A 25233-nucleotide genomic window follows, 5' to 3' on the forward strand; every position below is an offset into this window, starting at 1 on the left:
ATGAGGCCTCCCTTTTCCTCCAGGCCAGGGCGGAGGAAGGAAGGTGGGCAGAAGGCCTCTGCATCACTACTGCAACACCTCCCTGTCCTCCAGGCTGTGTGGTGATGGTGGGGGACAGGCAGGAGAGTAAGCAAATGAGCAGAAGAGTGGGCGGGCGGGCAGCGGTGGCATGGGTGAGCCACAGAGCTGGCTCCTGGGAGTCCTCCGTTTCCTCCAGGCCATGTGGTAGTGGAGATGCCCATCTGTGGCCCCCATGCAGCTTGCCTCCCACCACCAGGAAAGCTTCCCTAGCTCACTGCAGCAGTGGAGGAGGGAGGAGGTGGCGGGGACTGGGTCAGGCAAGCCACAGAGGAATTACAGCCCTGCCTACAGGGAGGGGAAGGGAGGGGAGGCTCCGCCAGATCTACGGGGGGGGGACTCATTAGACCAGTGGTGAAGAACCTTTTTTGTTCCATTCTGTGGGCTACATTTGACAGGTGGGTGGGACAAGCCTCCTGTCAATCATTTTCTCCCCAAACAGGGAGCCCTTATGAATCAATGTAGAAATCTATTCACTATTCAGACAGTATTCAGTTTTGTTGGGATCTAATGATTGTATTCCTGCATTGCCTAAGTGTCCACAGTATCTTTGCAAGGGAGGAGAATGGGGAGAAAATGAAAACAAGTTGGCTCCACCTCCGTATAGCTGTCCTGCCACTGCCACTTCCACCCCAGTGGCTGCTGTGGGAGGGGGTCTATAGTGGGGAGGAGAAATAACGATAAATTGCCTCCTTTTCCTGTTCCCTCAGTCCTGGATCCAGCCCTCCTGCCCTGTTCTGACTCACCGTGCCCCATAATGGGCAACTTGCTCAGCGTCCCCACAATAGCATCACTCTGTAAGCCTGTCTGGTGCTCCCAGCAGGGCAAGATAAACTTGTGGGAGATGTCCCTCACAGGAGGGCATTTTGCCTGGGGCCCTTTAAAACTGGAGGTATCCTTAGGTTATGCTGCTGGAAAATATTTCCATGGATGGGTGCGTTGGGGGTCTCAAGAAGGCTGTCTGTCTGTCTACGCCTTGCTCTCTCTCCCCACAAATACATGGAGAATATTTTGCAAAGAAAAGAGCATATGGGGCCACTCAGTCAATTTGATGGGCAGCAGAGTCAGGACAGACCAAAGAAAGCCCTTCCTCATCAAACTCATTGATTTAAAGAAGATCCGTAGGCTAGATGGCTTTATTTTATTATTTATTAGGGCAGGTTCCTAAGGGGCATAAGTGGTCCCTCAGGTATATTGGTCCTAGGCTGTTTAGGACTTTAAAAGTCAGAACCAGCACTTTGAATTGGGGGCAGAAACAAATTGGGAGCCAGTGGAGTTGATAAAGCACAGGGGTGATATGCTCCCTGCGCCGTGCTCCAGTTAACATTCTGGCTGCTGCATTTTTAACCAACTGCAATTTCTGAACCGTTTTCAAAGGCAGCACCACATAGAGTTCATTACAGTAATCAAGCCTCAATGTCACCAATGCATGTGTCACTGTGGTTAAGTCAACTGCCTCCCAGAATGGACGCAGCTGATAGACCAGTTTGAGTTGGCCAAAAGCACTCCTGGCTACCGCAGCCACTTGATATTCAAGCAGCAGGGCGGGATCCAGGAGGACTCCCAAACTGCGGACCTGCTCCTTCAAGGAGAGTGCAACCCCATCCAGAACAGGATGAGACATTTTCATGGAGAATGGAGGTCTATGAGCAGTTTTTATGAAATCTCCGTATTCAGAGGCACTATATCAGAATAGGGAGGTGTGGCTCTCCAACACTGGAGGCATTCAAGAGGCAGCTGAACAGCCACCTGTCAGGTATGTTTTAAGTTGGATTCCTCCACTGACACAGGGGGTTGGACTCGATGGCCTTATAGGCCCCTTCCAATTCTACTATTCTGTGATTCTATGTGATATCACAATTATGTCATGTGATTGACATGTGGATTGCCCCTGCCCAACTTTCAAAGTTGGCCCACAGGGTGAGAGCAATGAAGGTTGCCTACCTCTGGTTTAATGAGTCTGGGGTGGTGGTGGCAAGGTCTAAGAGTAAAGGGATTGCTGAGGGGCAGGTAGTTGTAGGTGGGGTTGGTGAGCAAAGCCAGCAGGGGCAGAGCCCCATGTGTGTGCGCGTGTGTGTACACACACAAATACACCCCCCACAAAAAAATAATGTGGAAGAAAGCTATATATATATATCTTTATTGAGTTGGGTTCCACTTCTGCCAAAGGGTACTGCCATGTGGGTAAAGAACCTGTTGGGGCTGTAGCTTTGGTGACCAGTGTAGAATTGGGTCCATATATGCTTGCAGGGTCATTTCAAACAGAACCAATAGCATGTATAGAGGTGTATGAATCTAGGTCTCATCAATATTGTGATGATCAAAGCTGCTACACCAACCACCTGTATGGCAGATATGAACATACTGATCCTTGAAATGTGAGGATCATTGGATCAGGACTATTGCTGCTAATGATAAATAAAAGACACCAAGGCATTTATAGACAAGTTAGCATTTAGCTGAATCAAGATCACTCTATAATCAGCTGATCTACCACTTTCCTCCAAGTACTTATCTACAATATAGTCTCTTTTCTATATTTTTCATTAATTCAAAAGCAGAGGGAAAGAACTTACGAACATAGGAAGCTGTCTTATACCAAGTCATACCATTGGCCCATCTAGCTCAGTATTGTCTACACCAGCCTTTCCCAACTAGTGGGCCACCAGATGTTGTTGGACCACAACTCCCATCAGCCTCAGCCAGCATTGCCAATGGTCAGGAAAGATGGGAATTGTGGTCCAACAATATCTGGTGGCCCACTAGTTGGGAAAGGCTGGTCTACACTAACTGGCAGCAGCTCTCCAGGGTTTCAAGCAGGAGTGTCTCCCAGCCTTGAGATGCCAGGAATTGAACTTGGGACCTTCTGCATGCAAGGCAGATGCTCTACCACTGAGCTATGTCTCTTCCCCTAACTTACCCATCAGTATTGCTAAATGTGGATTTGAAAGCACAGCACAGTCGAAACACAAAATGAAAGTTCTAAAGTTTGGCACAATGACCTCAAAATTGCTTGTTCTAACTTTCCCTTGTTCCTGTATTCTACCTATGGCTAAAACAACAGGGCGGAGAAGAGGTGCAAAAGAAAGAAAAAAGAGACAACACAAGAAAACAAGATAAGCAAAATGAATAAGGATTTTTACAGGCACAAAAACAAGAGAATAGTAAAATCAAGAAGTTATGAGGGACAATGGGGAGAAACAAAAACAGACAAAGGCAAACTAAAATTGCCAAAACCCAACCTCCAATCAAAAACTAACCTAACCCAACACTCAAAACATCATGGGTGGTGGTGGTGGAATGATTATATTGCATCCACTGTATCACACTATTTTAAACATCCAGATCATAGAAAGAAGTTTGTCATTTTTTTCAATCGTTGGGTACATATTATGCTACATTTATTTATATCCCCACCTACTTCTATCTTTTCAAAGACACTACTGTGGGATGCAGTCCCAGGCTAAAACCCTCCTTTGCTTTGTCCATGCACAGTAATTGCCATAAAAAAAACTAAAATAAAACTCTTAACATGGTTTCAGGTGCCATGCTTTCCTTCCCTTCTTAAAATAGCTGTGGCAATCAGGAAAACATCTGACCAAGCATGGATGGCAAATTACTGTACAAGGTGTATAGGAATTAATTACTTTCTATGTGCTGAACAGAAAACTTTGAACGTTGCAAACTGCTCTGTATCAGCTTAAACAACTGCTTAATTCTGCAAAGGTCACTTTAAAACAAAGCCTGATGCTATACAGTATTCCTGGCACTACACTAGTCTGCACTGGATTCACACAAACAGTCTTGAACTGCTACTACATGAAGACCAGGCTTTAATTTGTGCCAGGGCTCAGGCCCAGCATCTGTTTTTAGTGCCAGCTTAAGTCCTAGAATATATGAAGTAGGAAAAGATTTCACTTCGGCAAGTGAAAAGCATGTTTCTTCTTCACAGAGCAAGTCTCCACATACTGGTTCACATGTCACACAGTAAGACAGATTACCTGGACTGTGCAAATGTGCTGGCTCCTGGAAAGGAGTTTGCACCCATTTTACCCTACCACAGTCCTTTCAGCTCAGCATGGGGCAGCAGCTAAGCCAAAGTTTAGCTTAGAGTAGTATCTGGACCTGGGTTGGTAGTTAAGCTCTCTCCTCTTTAACCATGATCTGTAGCCAAGGTTTGCTCTTGGCTATAGATCACAGTTAAGAACAGATCTTATTCATGATCCCAGGTCCAGATGACATACTAAGAACTTATGGACGAACAGTGCTGTGGAAGAGTTCTGCTGTTAAGTATCCTAGAAGCATGAGGGCTAGAAACTGGTTAATCTGTGCAACTATCATGAGCCCCAGATGTTGGCTTCCCCGCCCTTCATATTTGGATGTTTCCTCAAAGTTTCAGACTAGCCTAACAGCTGTTCAGATGGAAAGAGAACTCTGAAAAAGCATATGGATAGTTGGTTAGTACAGAACTGCCAACTTGCTTCCACGTTAAATCCTGTTCATTTGGAAGTAGTAAAAGAAGATTCTAGAGGGTTGTTAGGCAATCCTCAACATGCTTTCATTAGAGCTTACCTGACCAGACCTGCAGACAAAATGGTGATAGTAGAGCATGAAAAGAGGGTGATGGTGTTCCTTTCCCCATGATGGATGACCCCAAGAACCTTTGGCCTCAAAAGACTTAGGTTTGTGTTTAACTAAGTTCTGCTCAGAGTAGATCCATTAAAATTGATGAACATAAGTTTATCATATCTATTAACTTCAATGGCTCAACTTTGAGTGGGAATAGCATTGAATACCACCCCTAGGCAGTACAGACATCTCTTGAGCATGCTCTGTTAGATATGCCAGAGTATAATGGGAAAATATAGCGCCTATTCATGTCCTATGGTTGCAGAATATTAGATTGTGCCTATAAACAAACATAAGACACAGAAACTTTTATTGTGGTCAAGACGTAGTGTAGAGTTGGGGGTTAATGCAGAAAGATCAAATCCTTTTTACCTTTTCCTCAGAGTCTCCTGGCTGACAGGTAATAACGCCATCTCTCGAACCCCCAGCAAATGTTGCCTTGCAGTTTGCCAGCCACTGAATTTTGGAAAGAAAAAAGGATATAACAATGATCAAAGTGCTTTGAAGCCTCAAACTGATGGCTAGTAAACACGTTAATAGTTTATGTCATACTTCTGAGACATTTTATTTATTTATGTAGACTGCTTAACTATAGTCTTCAAGTGGTGTACAAGGTATAAAATACAAAGGAAGTAAAAATCAATAAAAACTATACAATCAGACTTCAATTAAAATGCCTGATGGAATAAAAAAAAAGTTTCAGTAGGCACAGGAAGTTCAACAGGGAGGGGCTGTGTGACCATAACTGGAAGGGAGTTCCATAAAATTAAGCCCACAGTACTGAATGCATGGTTCCTGGTGGATACCAGCTGTTCATCTGAGCCATCAGGGACCACTAATATTGACTCCCCTGAAGACTACAGTGATCAGACAGGGATATAAGAGATCAGGTGGTCCTTGAGGTATCCTGGGCCCAAGTTGTTAAGGGCCTTGTACATTAATCCTCCAATGAACCACACTGTCCACTTGCAAAGGGGGTGAAATGGTCTTCGTAAAATACAGATTGCATGTCTTTTTTAAAAAACAACAACTAGTTTTTTGATAACTAAAATAAAATGTTTTGATAGCATCATAGCGATTGTGTTCACCTTGAATTTTTAAATTTGTATATTTGTTTTTAATGTTTTTAATTGTTGTAAACTGCCCAGAGAGCTTCGGCTATGGGGTGGTATATATATGAACTTGGCCCAGTGGCATATGGGCAGCCAGTGCAAGCTTTTGAGCACTGCAGTCATGTGCTGGCAATAGTCTGTCCCCATTAATAGTCTAGCTGTGGCATTTTGCACCAGATGGAGCCTCCAGACCAGACTCAAGGGTGATAAAATGTAATCCTAGCCACTGAGGCTACCTGAGCTTCCAGCAACAGTGGATCCAGTAGCATCCCTCAAACTCCAAGTCTGTCCTTTCAGAGGGAGTGCAACCCCATTCAGAACAGGCAACTGGCCAGTCTCCCAGACACAGAAATCACTAATCCACAGTGCCCCAGGGTTCAAGCTCAGTTTATTTGCCCTCACCCAATCCTCCACTGTGTCCAGACAATGGTGCAGATCATGCGTAGCCTCTCCTGACTCAAGAGTTATGGAGAACTAGAGCTGTGTACCATCAGTTCACTGATTACACATTGCCCCCAAACTCCTAACAACTGCACTCAGTGGCTTCATATAGATATTCAACAACACTTTGGATAAGGACTGTGCAGCTGAACATGATCTCCCAATGCTACCCAATACCTGTAGACAGGAGCGGAACCGATGTAAAACAGCCCCAATACCCATCCCACAGAGCTTTTTAGGTAGAGTAGTGGATTTTATAATGACTTTGTAAAATATTTCCAAGAATATCTGCACCACTGATTTGCTAAACACTGAAGTCTTGAATGAACACAGATTAAAAGGTGAATAATGACTAAAGTCTACTGAGTTCAATGACACCTGCTCCCTAGTAAATGTGTTTAGGACACACGTAATGCAAGCGTATTTTTAGTTTTTGTCCCATCAGATCTACATTCTGAAACAGAGAAAATATATATAAAGATATAGCACTCTAAATAACACAATATTTGTGTGGAAAGTTAAATTGATACACAGAGATAAAACAAACAAAAAAATCACACTTACTGAAAGTGTTGCTTCTTTTCTGTTGTTATATGTGTCCAAATATTCTTGTAGTTCTAGGACACTGAATTTTAGTTTTTCAAGAAGTCCACAAGAGAGAAGCTGAAAAGATTAAAATAAAGACACTATAGTGAACATTACTCCCTTCAGTGTGACCAGCGTAGCTGCACTGGTCTCAGTGAATGCTTAAATCAATGGGGAAAACTGCGCAAGACTTAGTCTAGGATTGTTGCTAGACCCTGGCAATGTCTGGGCTGTGCTTCATAACTGAACTTGTGGGAGATGATTGTGTGAAGAGCTTTTTCCATTGTGCATTTTGTAACCCTAGTTTTCACACACTTCACACAGTTGTCTCCCATAAGTAGGAAGGCAACTGACACAGTAACAGAGGGGACAGAGCTAGTGTGCTTGTCCCCACTCCCCTCTACCCCAAACATGGCAATTTTGTTGATTCATAACATCTGAATATGGCTACAGAAAATCAGAGAAGACTGTTATTCAAGGAAACACAAAGCAAAGGCCCAAGAGCTGTGTTATGGGAAAAAGCTTCTCCTCCTAACAACTGGAGACCCATACAGCCCCCCCTCCAGTTTCAAGCATATCAAGTGTATTCTGTATTCTTGACACAATAATAGTGAATTAATGGTGGATTTATTCTGCATTACTTTGTTATGAGATGATTTTGCAATGCTACCACATTACTGCTGTCTGGAGGGGCTGTAGCACAACAAAAGTAGGACAAAAAGAAACGAGAGAGAACATTTGTGGTATAAAAAGTTATGGGATTTCACCAGGAGGTTATGGGATATGCACTGATGAATGTGACTTTCCCAAAAGGCACAAAAAGCACTGAAAGCAAAATCGCATGTGACTACTCCTCTAGCTTTATGACCACAAATCATCATGAATGGGCAATAAAAAATATGTGGGGAGGGGCCCCAGCTCTTTAATATGCTACAAGTACATAATGTCTTCTATTATGTCTCAATACACATATCCAGACAAGTTGGCAAGTCTATCAAATAAAGGTACAATCAACTTCCAAGTCTTCACCACTCTAATGGTTTTTTTATATATGGCACTTCAATGTGATTAGTCATGCAAATTTACTCACAGTTTCAGCATCTACAAAAAGGGTAGGACATTCTGAACATGATGTCAGCATCTGTGATGAGCTCACAAACTTTGAGCCTATTCCTCGCAAATTGTCACCAAGGTAGCTGGCAGCATCGCATGTTAGAAAGCAGAATCTTTTCTGAATATTCTATAAAGCAAAATTATGCACATTACATTTGCTACTGAAGTTAATGCACATTTTAATTTGGTATATACACCTACTACATTAATACTTTATGTATACTGCAGAGGGAAACACACACACACACACACACACCATGGGGTATATGTATGTATGTTTTAAGGGTATAAAATTGGTTATGGTTTGACTATCAGCTGTTACAGCATGTTTCTGTAAGCTCTGTGGCTCTTTGTCTTGTCAGAAATAAACACCACTGCTAAAATATAGTTTTCTTGTTTGTTTTGTATCCCCCCTCTATTCTTTTCTTTTTAGGTTGAACCAGCATACAGAATTGGCTCATTATGTTTTGGCACTAGCAACAACCAACATGAGACTTCTCTGCCCATTCTGGGCATTATTTTGTTACTACCCAATGTCTAGTGGTCTATCAAACAATGTAATGAGCGTTCTCATGCCAAGTTTACAGGAGGGGAAATCATGAGAGAGGCTTCTGTGTGTTTGTTTCCCCCTCTGGCCAAAACTGCTTGGCAAGGGCACCGTGCTGCTTGAGTGTTTTCCAACATACTGAGCAGTATCTGGAAACTATTGCGCTCCAAGACCCTTCCTGATTTCCTAGCTGGTATAACCCACAAAAGGGAGATTTCTGTAGACAGTTTTCTGCTGTAAACTACAACTGTAAATTATTTTTTAAAAGGACTGCTCAAGCCATGTAGGAAAGGAAACAATTATATTACGAATTTAGGGCTTGTGAGAACTGGAAATATTTGGTAATATCTTCATCACTCTTATCTTGAAAACTTGTTATGAGAATTTGGATATCAAAGCAGCATAATCAGGGTGTGCCAGTACTGCCCATAGCATAGTTTATATTATTCAACGGAACAGCTGAAAGGAAGTAGCACTTGCCCTATCACTAAATTGTTTTTTTTTAAAAAATGTCTCGCTTACTAAACAAAGTGATTCAAAAACGACACTAGAGAGCACTAGGAACAGTCTGTGGGCTGAAAGGGCAGGTTTCATGTCAGAGTTGCAGCTTCTTCTACAATCCTTGCAATGGATGAATCGTAATTCGAGAGGCATCTAGGTTATAGGCATAGACTCCTTGGGGAAAGTATGTGGGAGCTCAGTAAAGAAAGAAGGGCGTAAGTTAAGGGTTAAGAGTGAAGGGAAAGAGATAACTCAGAGGGGGTGGGTGGGAAGGAAACTATGCCCCTTTAAGAACCTGAAGAGGTTATATCTCTCTTGGCCCCAGGGGACACACTTTGTAGGGCCAATGGCTACCTACCATCAATCCCCCTACACTCATAATTAACCCCCATTGTACATTTATTTGATGATACAGCAGGATCTGGAAAGTTAGAGTTTAGGACATTTGCCTGACTCCTTCGCAATAAAAGCTGACAGGCTACGGGACATCAGTGTCTAGATTTAATGACACGTGCCAAGTATAAGATCTTGTGGATTTCATCAAAATGTTGTTCACATGGGATTCCTAGAATAATTTCTTTTTTACCTTAAATAAGGAGGAGAATACGTGAAAAGTATATACTGCACATGAGCCATCCGAGTCACACATAAGCTGGTTGATATGGCTACGCCAAGCTTCCTCTGCGTCATCGCATGTAGCTGGTTGAAATGCAGCCAGGATAGCGGAAAAGAAGGGGGAAGGGGGAGGCGAGACATTCCTGTCCCCTTCACCAAAACTGGAAGAAAGCCACAAAATTCTAGGTTGAGAAGAGATAGCGAGGCTGAGTGCTGTTTTATTTCCATGGATACTGTATGCCCCCTTAGTGAGGGCAGAGTGTAGCGATTTGATGACCCAACTTCACCATATCCTTAAATTCAAGACTGTCATATGACTACAACTGTAGTCTGTGCTGAGAGTTTCCTATTCAGTGTCACATAGGCATACCCATGGGTTAGAGTTTTGTCTCGTTTTCATCCCAGATTGCTTTGTCTTGTTGCTCTTGGTTTTATTGGACAAAACTGATTCCAGTAACTTGAACTGTCTTACTGCAACTTACAAGTTTTTTTTGTTAACCACTTCATTTTATTAAAAAAGCAGGATATAATTTTTTTAAATAAAATACATACCTCGAAAGTGCATATTGATCCAGCAGCCTGTCACCTTTTTCTTCCGCCTCAGTCATATCTAGGCTAAAACTATCACTGTATTCGAAAGCTGCTGGGAGTTCATTGGTAGAGCCAGAGAGATCATCCTCCTGCACTGAGATATCTTCCTCTTCTTGGGTACCTTCAGTCTAGAGGATTGAATTGATTACCATTTACTAGTTAGATTTATATCCTGCCCTCCATCATGTTCATGATTCCAGAACAGGTAACAATTTAAAAACTATAATTTACAATAAAACACAAACAGCAAACAACCACCATTATCAGAGCCTACCAAAACAAAATACAACAGCAAATACCAAAACGTTCCCAAAGAGCATTATAACAACAGATGCATCCAAAAAATTATCTCCCATCAGTTCCCACTGAAAGCCTGAGCGAATAAAAATGTTTTAAAATGGCATTGTCATTCATTGGCAATCACTCGTGGCCGAGTAAGATTGTCTTCCAAGATAAAGTCTTATAACAGCGTAAGTGACTGTGGAGGCCAATTCTAGATCCACACAGCCTCCCACAGTGAGGACATAGGTTTCCAGATGGATTTGCTTGGAAGACGCCTGTGCATGAATTTGTTTTATGTGGGGAGATCGGCACACAATGATCAACACACAATCTTGACAGAAAAAGGCTTTGATCCAATGGCGTGGGGTACCACGATGATTGGAAGTCTTTTATCTGCTGCAGCCTTCATCCGCCTTCACAGCTGTTGTAACGTACACATTGTTATCCTCCGCCTGTTCTGCCGTTGAGGACTTTCTTGGATCGTTCTTTGTCTGCCTCCTCTCCCTTGACCTTACCGCCATGGGTGACCCTGCTGGGAGTACATGACTCCCAACGGCATCGCTCACAGGGTTCATTGCAACACACAAGCCCACTCACCACTACAAGGTGACGATCCAGCGAGGGAATGGCATTGTATTTAGCTACAGAGTACCTTTAACCATATTGATAAAGCAACAAAGATACAGGGTGGCTATAGAATACTGCTAATTCTTATGGAATAAATTTGCTTATTTTTATTTTATTTACTGAAGTAATTTACATACTGATTCATACTACAAAGAAGTCTAAGTGATAGAAGTTACCTTGTTTTTTTAAAAAAAATGAACATGAAAATAAAATGTGTGACGTAATAAAGTCAACCAACAATAAATGCATCAGAATAAAGCAGTCATTTCTAAACACACTAAAAGTAAAATGTAATCAATACTTACTAAACTACTCCCTAACTAAACTATAAACTAAATCACAGGAACAGCCCTTTCAAAAATACATGTTTTCACAAGAAAGTTGAAGGAACACAACAAAGTGGCTAGGTGAGTTTCCCTGAGCAAGGAGGCTCAAACAGTTGGTAGAATCACCAGAAAGGCCCTGCTCCCCAACCCCACCAATTTAACCTGTGTAAAAGAAGAAACCCTAGGAAGGGCTCCCAGCTGACCTCAGTAGGAGGACTTAAGGGAGACATTGTTCCTTAAGGCACTAAGGACCAGAGTTGAGCAGGACTTTAAGATAAAAACTAGTACTATTAGGTCCAAAAACTAATTGGCAGCTAATGCAGAGCAGCCAAAACTAGTTCTTTCTCCCAGTCAGAATGTGGATCAAGCAGCCTGCCTTAGCTGCTACTTCAGAGACATATTGAACAGCAGTTCTGCTGGAAAAGAAGGTTATTAAAACATGAATGACTAATGTAAGGTCTCCAACAGAGAGAAAAAGAAGCAGTAAACTTATCAGCAGATTCCACAAAATAAACGAATAAAGTGCGCCCAGCCACTACTGACATCTGTAAGTCTAGCACTGAAGCAGGGCCCAGAAGAATGCCCAGGTTACAAACCTGATCCTTCATATGTGTGACTCCATCAAGAAACATGTTTTCTTGTTCTAGGTCATTTTTAATATGACCTAGAGACAGTGAGTATCAATCAGTTTGTTGAGCCAGTCAACAGACCTCACAACCAGACTTATACAGTGATAGGGAATATGCCTCTTCCTTAATATACCTGTGCTTAAGAAACCTACTTCCTCATTTTGCTTTCTCCATTGAACATTCCTAGTAATAAGAGCTCTGGAAGCTCACATTTATAAGAAATCCATCCGGATCCTAAGTAATTGCATATTTATAGTGCCTATAATTGCAGTAAGTTCTACTCAAAATGTTATCCAAACATAGTCTTTGGGTGAAGACGTGTTTTGTTAAAGAAAGGTATTCAACAGAATTTCCAGAATTTACATTTACATTGAGGTAGAAAACGATTGCTTATGTGTAACTGTTGTTCTGTGAAGTTACACATGAAATATTATGTTTTCCCAGATCAGAGTTTGGATCCTTCTAGAAGTTCTATGATAAAAGCGGCTCACTCAAGGTAACTAGGGTAGAGCTTCAGGTGGAGGTCATCTGGTTGTCTGGATCTTGGTAGGAATGTTGTTGGGAGTGGTAGGTTTTGGTGGGTTTGTGGGGCTGTGGATTGTACCATATGTACTGGGGGCCACTACATTGTCCAGCACCTCCTCCATCCTAGAGGACATCTCCAAGTCAGGATCTGGAGTCTGATACCATGTGTGGAAGATATATATATATATACCACAGGTTCCTTGGGCTATTTTTCCCCAACCACAGCCAGTTAAACTGTGCTGGAGGACACTTTAAATTTCCTTTGAGTTTCAGATGTGGTTTGCAGGTGGCAGACAGGGCTGCTTTCAGAAGAGAATCCAGGAACTCCACTGTATGCATGGAGTTCACTACATGGCCCTTTGTTTCCTGTCTAAATATTGCTGACCACCCCAATATTGCTGACCACCCCAACACAACAATTTTAGAATGAAATCCTTTATAGTTTCCCTTTTTGCATACTCTTAAATGAATATAAAAATCAAACTTGGCTATATGTAGGATAACCTAACTCTACCTAGTTCTCTAACATAAGTTCTACTGTCATTACTACTATGTAACAGTTCATGTCCAGCAATTAGTACTTTTTACCCACAGCACTACCCACTTTTTGTTGTATTTTTGTCTAACCATCTGTGCCAGTATGATAAGCCTGTAACGTAAAACAATAGTTTGACATTGCCATGGCCATCAAAATGCCCAATACAAAACACATATTTAATGGTGTAGTGTTTCAGAGAAAAAAGGGTTCTGCCTCTGGTTTGAGTTATTAAGTCTTAATATTTTTTGAAAAGGACGCATTTCCAAATAAGAAAACTTCAGAAAGAAATACATGGTATTTCTGCAAGCTTTTACCAACCTTTGATAATTGTGTCCAATGCAAGCTTCATTTCAGGCAGCTACACAGAGTGGCATTTACATTTTTTTATTTACCAAACTCAGTGTATTAATGTAATCAGCTCTGTGGAAGTAGACCAAACAGGCAAGAACTGAACCTAGTGCAGGCAACTGCACAACACAGCTCCCACATTTAGGGGGGGAAATGGAATTCATGCTTCCACCCACAGAATTTTTTTTTATTGTCCTATTAAAGTTGGTGGAAGAGTGATGCTGGCGTTTCCTGTGCTTGTGAAACACATGCATTTAGCTTGGCACTAATTATGGCTGGACATGCTGAATTAAAGTGTAAAATCTGATGTAAAAACAATACAATCAGATATTTTAACAGAGGGTAAAAACCATATCCCATATTGCACCCCTCTCCCCCATTTAATAAAAATGCTTGAATACAATTCATTCACCTTTGAACCTTCAGACACCTGGAGATTATTCATTTCAGCCAAAGAAGCATTAAAACTAGATGTTCTTGAACTGAAAGGAGGTGGGGCTGTTGAAGATGCTTCACATGGCATGGAAAGGGACTCGATGTGGTTTGTGTCCTCAGAAGGGGAAAGTGTCATGATCTGTTAAAAGAAGAACAAGATTTAAGGCTAAGGGCATGATCCACTGGGATGTCCTCCTGTAAAAGCTATACTGAAATGAACTGGGAGCTGCACAAATAGCATGTTTGCATTGCTCCCATTTATTTTCAATGCAGTGTGCATAAGATTACTTTGCATGGATTGCACTCCCCCAACATATGGCAGCATTCTCTTGTGAAGAGCCTCTAAATAATAATTTTGAAAATAACGTAATATGTTCCATATTCACTAACAGTTTACGGTGGTGATACTACGATTAATTCCATTAAGCTTTCTGTGTAGATTTTTTAAAAAGCCTATTTTGATATAGCAGAAGTTACCGATTTCCTTCCTTTCGGATGTTTTACCGAAAACAGAAGCACAGGTTTAGGCTATATTCAACTTAGCACTAAGTCAAACATTCCATCAGCACAAGGATTTTTCCTTGCGCAATGGAAAGTTCTTCCCCCTTCTCCCCTCAAGCACCCCCTAAATCTATTCTGGGTTTTCCCCCAACCCTCCAGAGCAGTTTTGGGGATGGTGCAGGGCATGTATGGGGAGGGGGAAATCCCCTTGTACTAGCTGAAGCTGTTCCGCTACAGCAAAGATTTAGTTGAATACTGCCCCTAGTTTTCTCAGTGTTGCATTATCAAATGTGAAAAGAGTTCAAATGAGCCATTTAATTGAATGTGAAGTATAACAACTCATGGAATCAAGCCGCACTTATCAATTTGATTATTTTCTACATGTAGAACTTGCATCTAACAGTACAATCCTGTATATGTCTACTCAGAAGTAAACCCCACTGGGTTCAATTGTGCTTCCTTCCAGGAAGGTGGGTATAGAATTGCAGCCTAAATCTTTTATGTTTGTAATCTATAAAAAGAAAAAAAACTGTTAAGGAAGAAATGCTTACCTAAATAAGGTCTACCACTTTCAGTTTTGCTAGTAATCGGTTTAAATGCGGGAAGTTGGGATCTACTTTGTTATATATAACATATCTTCTGGCAGCTTATAATTTAACTACTTACTAGCTGTGACTGCTCCAGGATTTGACTTGTTGTTAAGTCTTCTTCCTCTGATGATTCGTCAGAGTCTTCATGGTTAATTTTGTTTAGGCTGGGTGTACTTCCTGAAAGCTGGCTTTCTTCCAGAAGCTGCATATCACACTTGTCCAAACTATCAAGAGAACGCCTGCGTACTCCCCAGTTGAAATTGTCCATGCTTTCACCCTGTAATAACAGCATTGGTTTGTTTTCTCTGCCACTAAACAACTTATTTCACCTCTGAAAGTTTTGTCCAGTAACATCTCATAAGTGATCAAGATTTAAAGAAAGTTAGACTTTTAGCATCACAATTTTTCCACAGAAATTTCCAGTATCTGATTTTTAAAAAGAATTCCAGAAATATTAATCCATAGCAATTCCTAAAGGGGAGCCAACAATATTATGGTCAACAAGTCCCCTCCCCCCCATCCACAAAAGACCCTCCTGCAGCTCAAATGTTTGATTTTCAAAATGATTTACATTGGAGGTCCACTTTGAAGACCATGAGACACCCCACCCATCCCATTTAAAAGTAAATGATACCTTTCTGTCCATTTGAAATCATTTTGTCAATTGCCATTTTATGTATTATGTGTTTATGAGAACAGCACAACAACAAACCTCAAGTAAAATATTTCAGGTATTTTCTCTCATACCTACATAAACACAATATTCAAGTGCAGAGTTAAGGTAGATCTTTCAATTTAGCATGCACAAAGCAAGAAGCCAAATCAGCAGAGCCTTTAGTTTTAATCCTGTCATTACTTTATAGATTAGAAATTAATTTATCAGGTACAAAATCATTTTTAAAATAAACCAACATGCCCTATTTTATACCTAGTTTAGGCCGTGCAGTACAATCCTATACTTGTTTACTCAGAAGCAAATCCCACTACATCCAGTGGGGCTTACCCCTTCATAAATATGTTTTGGATTGCAGCCTCAGTCATTAACAATCTGATAGACACACTTGATTCTGGAAATAAAGATTTGTAGGACAATGCTGCCAGTTATACAATTACTAATAAAACATCTAAGGTCATTTGTAGCTAAGACTGACACAAATGCACAAACCCCGAACAGTAATGTTTCAATAAAGATGGGGGGCAGAGAGAAGTAAAACAAACTATGACTTCTGACACAAACTCTAATTCCTCAGGCAACACTTGAGAGGAGAAACCTTTTGTTTTAACATATAGAACTGAGTTTTCATTATTACACTTGTTCAAATGCGAGCTGTACACTCACTGAAGAATTGTAACACTGGAATAATAAATTCATGCAGCACCACAACTCCTCTTTGTGAGCTAGGAAAATGGCAACATGCCCTTTCTCCATTCACAAAAGTGGAGCCACAGTCTAGCATCAGTAGAGCACTTCTGTAAACAGTTATTTGCACAGGTGAGCTGGAAGTTCATTGTTGAAACAGACAAGGTGTGCCACTATCAGAAAACAAATTTCCACAGGAGTTGAAGCTGTTCCCCCACATTTTGGACAGTTTTGAATTCACAAGCTGTTTAAATGTTTCCTTACAACTGGAAACACGCTGCGGTAACAATCTATACATAGCTTATTAGTGTAAGTTTCTGCCTCTCCACAACTTCCTCCATTGTTATTTGCCCAAGTAAAAATAGCAAAGGACCTAGTCCAGTGCTGGCTGCTCCTCTCTATCACCTTTTCTCATTAGGAACATAGTGTAATGAGGGGTATATAAAATGGGATTTTTATTCTCAGATTCATCTTGTTGTCTCAATGGATCAGAACGTAAGAATCTGTATGAGTGACCTCTATAATACGGGCCTTGGGTTTAACCCCAAAGTCACAAGATGGTCAGAACTGGTTTATTAATCCAAGTAAGACATGTACCAACAGGATTAATTAGTCATATGGAAAGGTCTAAACGCCAAGTATGCTCAGAAGTAATCCCCCTAACTAGACAATGGTCAGTGCCCAAGTTAAAGTTTGAGTCAATGAAACTCACATAAGGTAAGGGTTGAAAAATGGAAATGGACTGCCTTCAAGTCGATTACGACTCATGGTGACCCTATGAATAGGGTTTTCATGGTAAGTGATATTCAGAGGTGGTTTCTCATTGCCTTCCTCTGAGGCTAAGAGGCAGTGACTGGCCCAAGGTCACCCAGTGAGCTGCATGGCTGTGTGGGGATTCAAATCCTGGTCTCCTAGGTCCTAGTCCAACACTCTAGCTACTACACCACACTGGTTTTCTAAGATAAGGGTTAGAGTTAATTAATACATATTCAATTCCTCTGGAGACTGCAAGTAAAGGTTTAACTCAGGTGGTCAGAAAAGTCATAACTCAGGAAATTCTGTCTTATACCGAATCATTCACTAGTATCCCCTCTCCCAATTTACATTCAGCCCAATGAACATTCAAAGTATATTTAAAACATAATAATTTCTGGAAGTCGGCAGCGCCACTTTCTTAGGGGCTTAAATGCGGCCTTACTCTACACAATGCTCCCTAAATCATCTCAACATGCAGCCTGGGACACCAGGTAAGGAAAGGGATAAGAATGATATGCTTGGCTATGTGGTAATATGCAGGAGGAGAAAGACACAGCCTGGCTCTCACCAAGCATATAATCCTTTCCCTTGTACCCTGATTTTTTTTCAGGGAAGGTACATCTATGCATATCTCTGTTGCTTGCTTGCTTTCTCTGGTGTGAGTGGGTGCCATCTTGGAAGTAATTAGGAACAGAGATTTCTCTTATGCTCTTTAAATTTAAGGAATGAATGATTGGGGTAAAGTTAGATGCTGCTCTCATTAACTGTAAATTGTGAAAAGGCAGTATTTTCCTGTTTCTTCTAATAATAAACCAAACTTTAGTTTACTTCTGTGTGGGTTTATTGGGGTCAAGGGCAAGGTTGTACATGCATAAGAGTGACATACTGGTTTAATTCCAGCAAAAGATTCCACTACCCTTGCAGAAGTGGCATTTGAATTTCCACTGAGTATAGACACTCATGTGGGGATTCAAACGTATGTGTGTAACAATAGGAGGGTGCCTTATACTGAGTCAGATCATTGATCCATCTAGCTCAGTACACTGACTGGCTGTGGCTCCCCAGGATTTCAGGCAGGGGACATTCTCAGTCCCCTTTGGAGATGCCAGGGATTGAACCTGCAGCCTTCTGCATGCAAAGCAGATACTCTACCACTGAGCTATGGCTCCTTTCCATTCCTGTTAAACTTCTGGTATTGGCATAAGCTGGCAGGATCTCTTAAGCAGTTTCATAAAAGGTCTAAGAATTATTCAATATGTAATACTAATATAGCCCAGTCAAGCAATATATAGCCTTGAATACACACACAAAGTACATTAAAAAAACACAATTGTTTTATCACTCAGAACCTAGTCAAAGATTGCAAAGAATAAAAAAAGCAGATGAATGGGTAACTCCCCTTCACTTTTTTTTTATAATGCAACATTATGGGCCCTCACCTGTGTTTGGATTTCTAAGCCACAAGTGATTTTTAGATTTCACGGATCTCACCGTGGATGAGATCTGTGAATCCCACTTCAGATTTTATAATAGACATATCATTTGATTCAGCTCCTTGTTCTTTAGAACTGTAAAACATTTCTAAAGCATAGCACAAAGAGGAAACCCCTTCATACACATAAACCACACATACTGAAAGAACAAAATATATCACAGGACACAAACAATGCAATACATCTACTAGCACATGTGAGTTCAAATAGCATATCTTACCTGAAGTTCCTGAATAGCAGATATAACAAACAGGAAACAAATAAAGAAAATATTTGTAAACATATTTAATTTAAAAACAATCTTATAGACATTTGCCCTACAAATGCTACCAACTGTTCTTATTCCTACTGAACTTATTTCTACCTGCAATTTTACAAAAGCTTAAAAATACCACGATCCTGGCTTTCACAGCCTAATTAAAACTGCTAAATCACTATATCTGGTACCTCTGTAGACAATCTAAATCAGTATTTATCTCTGCATAATATTAAAAGGCTGGAAAACAAAGCATGGAAAAACTACATTAGCAGTTCCGGACACTGTTTTTTACATATATGTAGAGGAAGATCAGATCTACCAAGTCTAAATGAAGTCATTAAGGCTGCAATCCTATACAATTTAACATGGAATTAAGCCCCATTGAACTCTATGGGACTTACTTCCATGAAGATGTGTATAGGATTGCACTGTAAAACTGAAACATAGTTATCTCTTCTCTCAGGCCAGAGGTTGCTCCTATGTTTTTAATTGTTTAAAAAGTTATTTGTTAAGGCATTTCAGGGCAAAGAAATTGGACTCAATAACAGGAAACACATTACAGCACTGACTAATAATACTGCTATTGTTAAAAAATGAATGTGTTTTTCCACTATATGCTTCACTTTTGAAGGCTTTGTATCTTGAAAGCAATCACACCAGCCTGAAGCTAGCCTCTTCTCTACATGTAAACTTTGAACATGGGCCATGAGGTTCCGAGAGTTTCAAACTTCCCATCTGGGAAACCTCAGGCAGTATAGCCACTTCAGAGGCCTGTAGTATTTTAGACACTGCACAGTTGTTGTTTTAACCATGAAAGCGAAGGGGAAAGCCTCTCTGCTATTGCTGTTTGGATTTCTGATCAATTAATCACAATTCCTCACAAATTAGTGGACAAACAGTATTATGTATGAGAGAAAATTAGAGGGTTTTTTATCATCCCTATCAGTTTTCAAAGCCTTATGGAAAAACAAAACAGAACAACCACATGAAATGAATAAATTAAAAACAAAGCTTTTGGGTTTTTTGGAACATAGTATATCAAGAAATGCCTTCACACAATTTGGACTGCCAGTTTACAACCCAGAGAAGTGCACCAGAAATGCACAAGTCCACCTTGCTCTTTTGTCTATAGTAGCAAACAGGGCTCTGTGTCTGCATACAGCAGGTAGGGAAGACAGAAAAGGCAAAGGAGAATTTGCAGACACTGGTTAAGAAGAAATGGCAGCCTACTCTCAATTTCTAAAGGTGCAATTCAACTGCTGTGTATGCTGGATTGAGGGGAGTTGGCTATGGTGGACTCCTGACTCAGCCGGGCTCCACTGGCAGACGCCGGGACCCAGCTGGCTCAGCCAGAGGTTCCCCAGGAAAGGCCAGCCTGGAGTAGGGGGGGCTGGCAAAAGCTGGTGGAAGGCCCAAAAAAGGCGTGTTCCAGTGGTGTGTTGGAGGAGGGGCTGAGGAGGGGGGACTTAGGCCATATCCAACTTGTGTTCGGAGCGGTCTTGCAGGTCCCAATTCACTGGGAAAAAAGTTGCTCTAAGAAAATAATTGCAATGGAAATCAATGGAGAGTGCTTACTCCCCGGCAGGGGTATTTATGAGGGCAGACTTTTTTGTTCTGGTCCTTGAGCACAGCTCCTGGCTGAGCTGAGGTTCAGCCAGCCCAGAGACTTCTGAACAAGAGCTGGATGCTGTGGACCTTCCCACTGATTCCCCTTCCGCCAGCTTCCCCTAAGTTGGATTGGCAGTGCTACACCCCATACTACGACAGAGTGACCACATTCACATGTAACAAAAAAACATGGCTTAGCAGTAGTGGTTAAGCCTCAACAAATGGAAGCAAATTGCTGGACTTGCACATTTTCCTTAGGTGGTCCGACATCACGTGGGATATAGTGCCATCTAGCGTCCGAAGGCAAGAATGGATCGAAGTCAAGACCTGGGGCATCAAGCCCCTCCCACCCCAGTTCATTCTTGCCTTCGTTCGTTCGAGGCGTTTGGATCTTCTTTAGCATAGCTAAGTTTGGGATTTAGTGTGAGCGTCTGTGATTTCCTCTCGTTCCCTACCTCCCTCACCTTTCGTGTTGTCTGGGATGTTTTTTGGGGGGGGTTATTTTATTTTTTGGATCATTTGCTTCCCCCCTTTAGTCCCTTCGTTGGTGAATCCGGCTGTAATTTTACAGACAGTGCTTGGAGCCCTTGCGCCTCCTTTCCTAACTTTTGCCTGACAGACGCACGTGGAACTTTTTTGTCCGTCCGCCCTTGCTCCTTCTCCTTCCCGGCCGCCATTTGTTTTCTAGTTTCCCGCCCTTTCTGCGGGCACCATTTGTTTTGCCCCCTTTTCCCACCTTTTCTGTTCTCCTTTGATTGACATTTGGTGCTGTACATCTCCCCACCTGTGGGCGTGTGCCAAGCCCTTTCCCCACGACGGTGTCGTTGTGTGTGACATAATTCAGAGTAACTGGACTGTTTATTATTTTCATGTGCATAATCAGAAGGCATATCTGCACAAACATGCTTGGTTCCACAACTGCTCCATTGTGCTTTTGGGACTACCCCTCAGAAGGCGTATACTGAAGACCCTCGCCACCGCACCTCCCACCTCTGTGCGTGTGTTGGTATTAGTCCCTCACCACACCGCACCTCCCACCTCTGTGCGTGTGTAGGTGATAGTCCCACGCCACACCACACCCCCCACCTCTTTGCGTGTGTTGGTGATATATTACATAGACTACATCTCTGTGCCTGCACAATGGTGGAACAACAAGAGGCACATTCGTCTGGGACAAAGCTGCCTTACAAGACCTCACATCACAAGTCTGCTAAGAGAAACAACCCAGGCTGCATGCCAAGACCGTGGCTAAAACCAAGCATCTGCCTAGCCGCAGTACACCAAGCGACCCTGTTATTTTTTCATCCCGCCTTCTGACGCTGCTGGTCAGGAAGGTTTAACAACCCTCTTTCACTCACCAGCCGTGTTGTCTGACTTCGAGGGGTTTCCTAACCAGCCTGTGGACTGCCCCCCTCAATCCACTTTACCACCTGCGACTCATACATCTCACCAGTCCAGTGAACCTCCTGCAGCTGTGCCTCTACAAGGACTACAGCCTTCTTTTTACAAGGCCCTTCAGTATAGTTGCTGTGTGTGTGCTGCAGGGTAAAGAATCCTACACAACGCCCTCCAGTATAGTAGCCTGGATGTGTACTGAGGCTGGTTACTGAGCCTGTTTGGAACCATACATTCTCCCCCATCTGTGGGCGTGTACTAAGGCTGTTCGGGACTGTACATTCTCCCTCATCCGTGGGCGTGCACCGAGGCTATTTGGAACTACATTCTCCCCCATCCGTGGGCGTGTACTAAGGCTATTTGGAACTACATTCTCCCCCATCTGTGGGTGTGTACTAAGGCTGTTTGGAACTGTACATTCTCCCCCATCCGTGGCCGTGTACTAACGCTGTTCGGGACTGTACATTCTCACCTATCCTTGGGCGTGTACTAAGGCTGTTTGGAACTGTAAATTCTCACCCATACATGAATGTGTACTAAGGCTATTTGGAACTGTACATTCTTCCCCCCTGGGGGAGTGTACTGACCTTTCTCATCATACGACTTATCTGCACAGCAGCTGCACTGCACCCCTGCTACGTATTTACCAAAGTGCATTTGGGACTGTAAATTCTCGCCCACCTGTGGCCGTGCACTGAAGCGTGTGTTAGTGATATATATATACTGTACATTCTCGCCCACCTGTGGGCGGGTACAGCAGCGTATGTTGGTGATATATCCCGTACATTCTCCCCCATCTGCGTGGAGTGTATGAAGAGTGTGTTGGTGTTATATATATATATACTGTACATTCTCCCCCACCTGTGGGCGTGTACAGCAGCGTATGTTGGTGATATATCCCGTACATTCTCCCCCATCTGTGTGGCGTGGACGAGGAGTGTGTTGGTGTTATATAATGCACCCCCCACCTTGTGCGACAGGGGCACAGCAACCGTGTGAGGCCCCAGGACATCTCCGTGTAATAAGCACAAGCAACCCAGACTTCATTCCAAGGCTGTCGCCAAAACCACACACTTATCTGGCCACACCGCTGCCAGGAAAGCACAATACATGTCTGTCCTGACTTCAGAGGCTGCTGGCTATGACTGATTAAGAGAACTGAGTGGGTTGCTTGGTGGGGTTTAGAGAGTTGTTTGACAGGAGAGAGTGGAGAAGGAGGGAGGTGGAGTTTGGATTAGTATTGAGTAAAACCATATGCTTATGTGCTTTAAGAAGAAATCTTGTTAATCTTGTTAGCTTTGTTATCTGTAATAAATACTTAATTTGGTTTACCAAAGGCCTGATCCTTGGCTGGGGTTTCACAGACCAGAAGGGAGGGTAAGGTAATGACCAAGGCTGAAGGGGAACTGTAACAAACGGTGGCAGCAGTGAAGAGAATAACAATACCAGTATTCAGAGTCTCTGGGAATACTAGTATTGGGACGTTACTGGTGGTTGCCTAGCAGGGGCATCTTTTGAGATCTGTGCTAGAGCGGGGAGAGAAACCATAAGAGAGAGTGGTCCGGACTGGTGGAGTCCCTGGTGGTGCCTAGTGACAGGCAGTAACCACGAGCAGGTAGGAACCTGACAGGGAGAGCCAGGGAAGGACGCCTCACACGTGGTACTCTGTGACGCCCTTCCCTGGTTCTCCCTGTCAGGTTCCTACCTGCGCGTGGCTACTGCCTGTCACTAGGCACCACCAGGGACTCCACCAGTCCGGACTGTCCTTTATTTTATTTTTTCTCTCCCCGCTCTAGCACAGATCTCAACAGATCCCCCTGCTAGGCAACCACCAGTCACGTCCTAATACTAGTATTCCCAGAGACTCTGAATACTGGTATTGTTATTCTCTTCACCGCTGTTATTCTCTTCACCATTTGTTACAGTTCCCCTTCAGCCTTGGTCATTACCTTACCCTCCCTTCTGGTCTGTGAAACCCCAGCCAAGGATCAGGCCTTTGGTAAACCAAATTAAGTATTTATTAAAGATAACAAAGCTAACAAGATTAACAAGATTTCTTCTTAAGGCACATAAGCATATGGTTTTACTCAATACTAATCCGAACTCCACCCCCCTCCTTCTCCACTCTCCCCTGGTAAACCACTCTCTGAACCCCACCAAACAACCCACTCTTTCTCTTCTCCCCCCAGATTCCACTCTCACTCTTCCTTTTATACGTTCAGCCATTTTAAACACTCAGCCAATCATCTAGCATTCTACTGTTTGGATTACTGTAATGCGCTCTACGTAGGGCTACCTCTGAAGACGGTTCGGAAGCTACAGCTGGTGCAAAATGCAGCGCCCAGACTGCTAACAAGAACGAAGCGGTCTGACCACATAACACCTGTTTTGGCCTGCTTGCACTGGCTTCCAATACGCTTCCGGGCCAAATTCAAAGTGTTGGTATTAACCTATAAAGCCTTATACGGCGCGGGACCTCAATATCTGTCGGAACGCCTCTACCGCTATGAACCGGCTCGTACACTACGGTCTGCTACGAAGGCCCTCCTCCGGGTCCCGACTCATAGGGAGGCCCGGAGGGCAGTGACAAGATCAAGGGCCTTCTCAGTGGTGGCCCCCGAACTATGGAATAGTCTCCCCGAGGAGGTTCGCCTGGCGCCGACACTATCATCCTTTCGGCGCCAGGTTAAAACCTTTCTCTACTCCGAGGCATTTTAATTTTTTGTTAATGATTGTAATGTTTGTAATTTGATTTTAGCCTCTGCTGTTTTTAGACTGTGAAATTTGATTTTAGACTGATGTTTTGTATTATATTGTATTTTATTGTATCTATGTTCACCGCCCAGAGAGCTATTGCTAGTCGGGCGGTATATAAGTTTTAAAAATAAATAAATATAAATAAACAGCCCACTTTCGTGCACCCGCCGGCTCATCTGAGGATGTCTTGGAAGGGCCCCCTAGCCAACCTACTGGGAACTGTCCTTCTCAACCCAAGTCATCAACTGGGGCTCATACATCTCGCCTGTCTGATGAGACCACTGCTAATTGGCCTCAACAAAGGCACCAGCCTCTGCTCCACCAAGTGCACTCAGTGCCCTCGGATCCAGAGGGCTGCTCTTGCCCCTCATCTGGGTTTACAGTTGTCCCCTGAGTTTCTCCCACAGTTGCAGGACTTACTGGGCTTCTTCTCACAAGTGCAGTCAGGATCACAGGCCAATCCTTTCCTTCAGCTAAATGCGCAAGGACATTCTGGCGCTATGAGACATTGTGGCTGCAGTGAAGCAAATCCACCACCCTCACCAAATCCTTCTGATGTCACTGGAGGCAGGATTGGCGATGGGACTACCGG

At 42.7% G+C, this 25233-nt stretch overlaps 1 protein-coding gene across 8 annotated transcripts in view; it reads right to left on the minus strand.

The window, feature by feature from the left end:
* The window catches only part of FRY (FRY microtubule binding protein), a 367201-nt gene that overhangs the window by 18172 nt on the left and 323796 nt on the right, over positions 1-25233 (minus strand). For all 8 annotated transcript variants that reach the window (XM_061628447.1, XM_061628442.1, XM_061628443.1 and 5 more), the window contains 7 exons: positions 15090-15290; positions 13900-14061; positions 10174-10340; positions 9593-9782; positions 7936-8085; positions 6825-6923; positions 5080-5163 (listed from right to left, as the gene is read on the minus strand). In XM_061628447.1, the coding sequence (XP_061484431.1) occupies positions 5080-5163; positions 6825-6923; positions 7936-8085; positions 9593-9782; positions 10174-10340; positions 13900-14061; positions 15090-15290 (1053 nt within the window). The remainder of the gene's footprint in view (positions 1-5079; positions 5164-6824; positions 6924-7935; positions 8086-9592; positions 9783-10173; positions 10341-13899; positions 14062-15089; positions 15291-25233) is intronic.

The sequence above is a fragment of the Rhineura floridana genome, chromosome 5, assembly GCF_030035675.1.
Source record: "Rhineura floridana isolate rRhiFlo1 chromosome 5, rRhiFlo1.hap2, whole genome shotgun sequence".
NCBI lineage: Eukaryota > Metazoa > Chordata > Lepidosauria > Squamata > Rhineuridae > Rhineura > Rhineura floridana.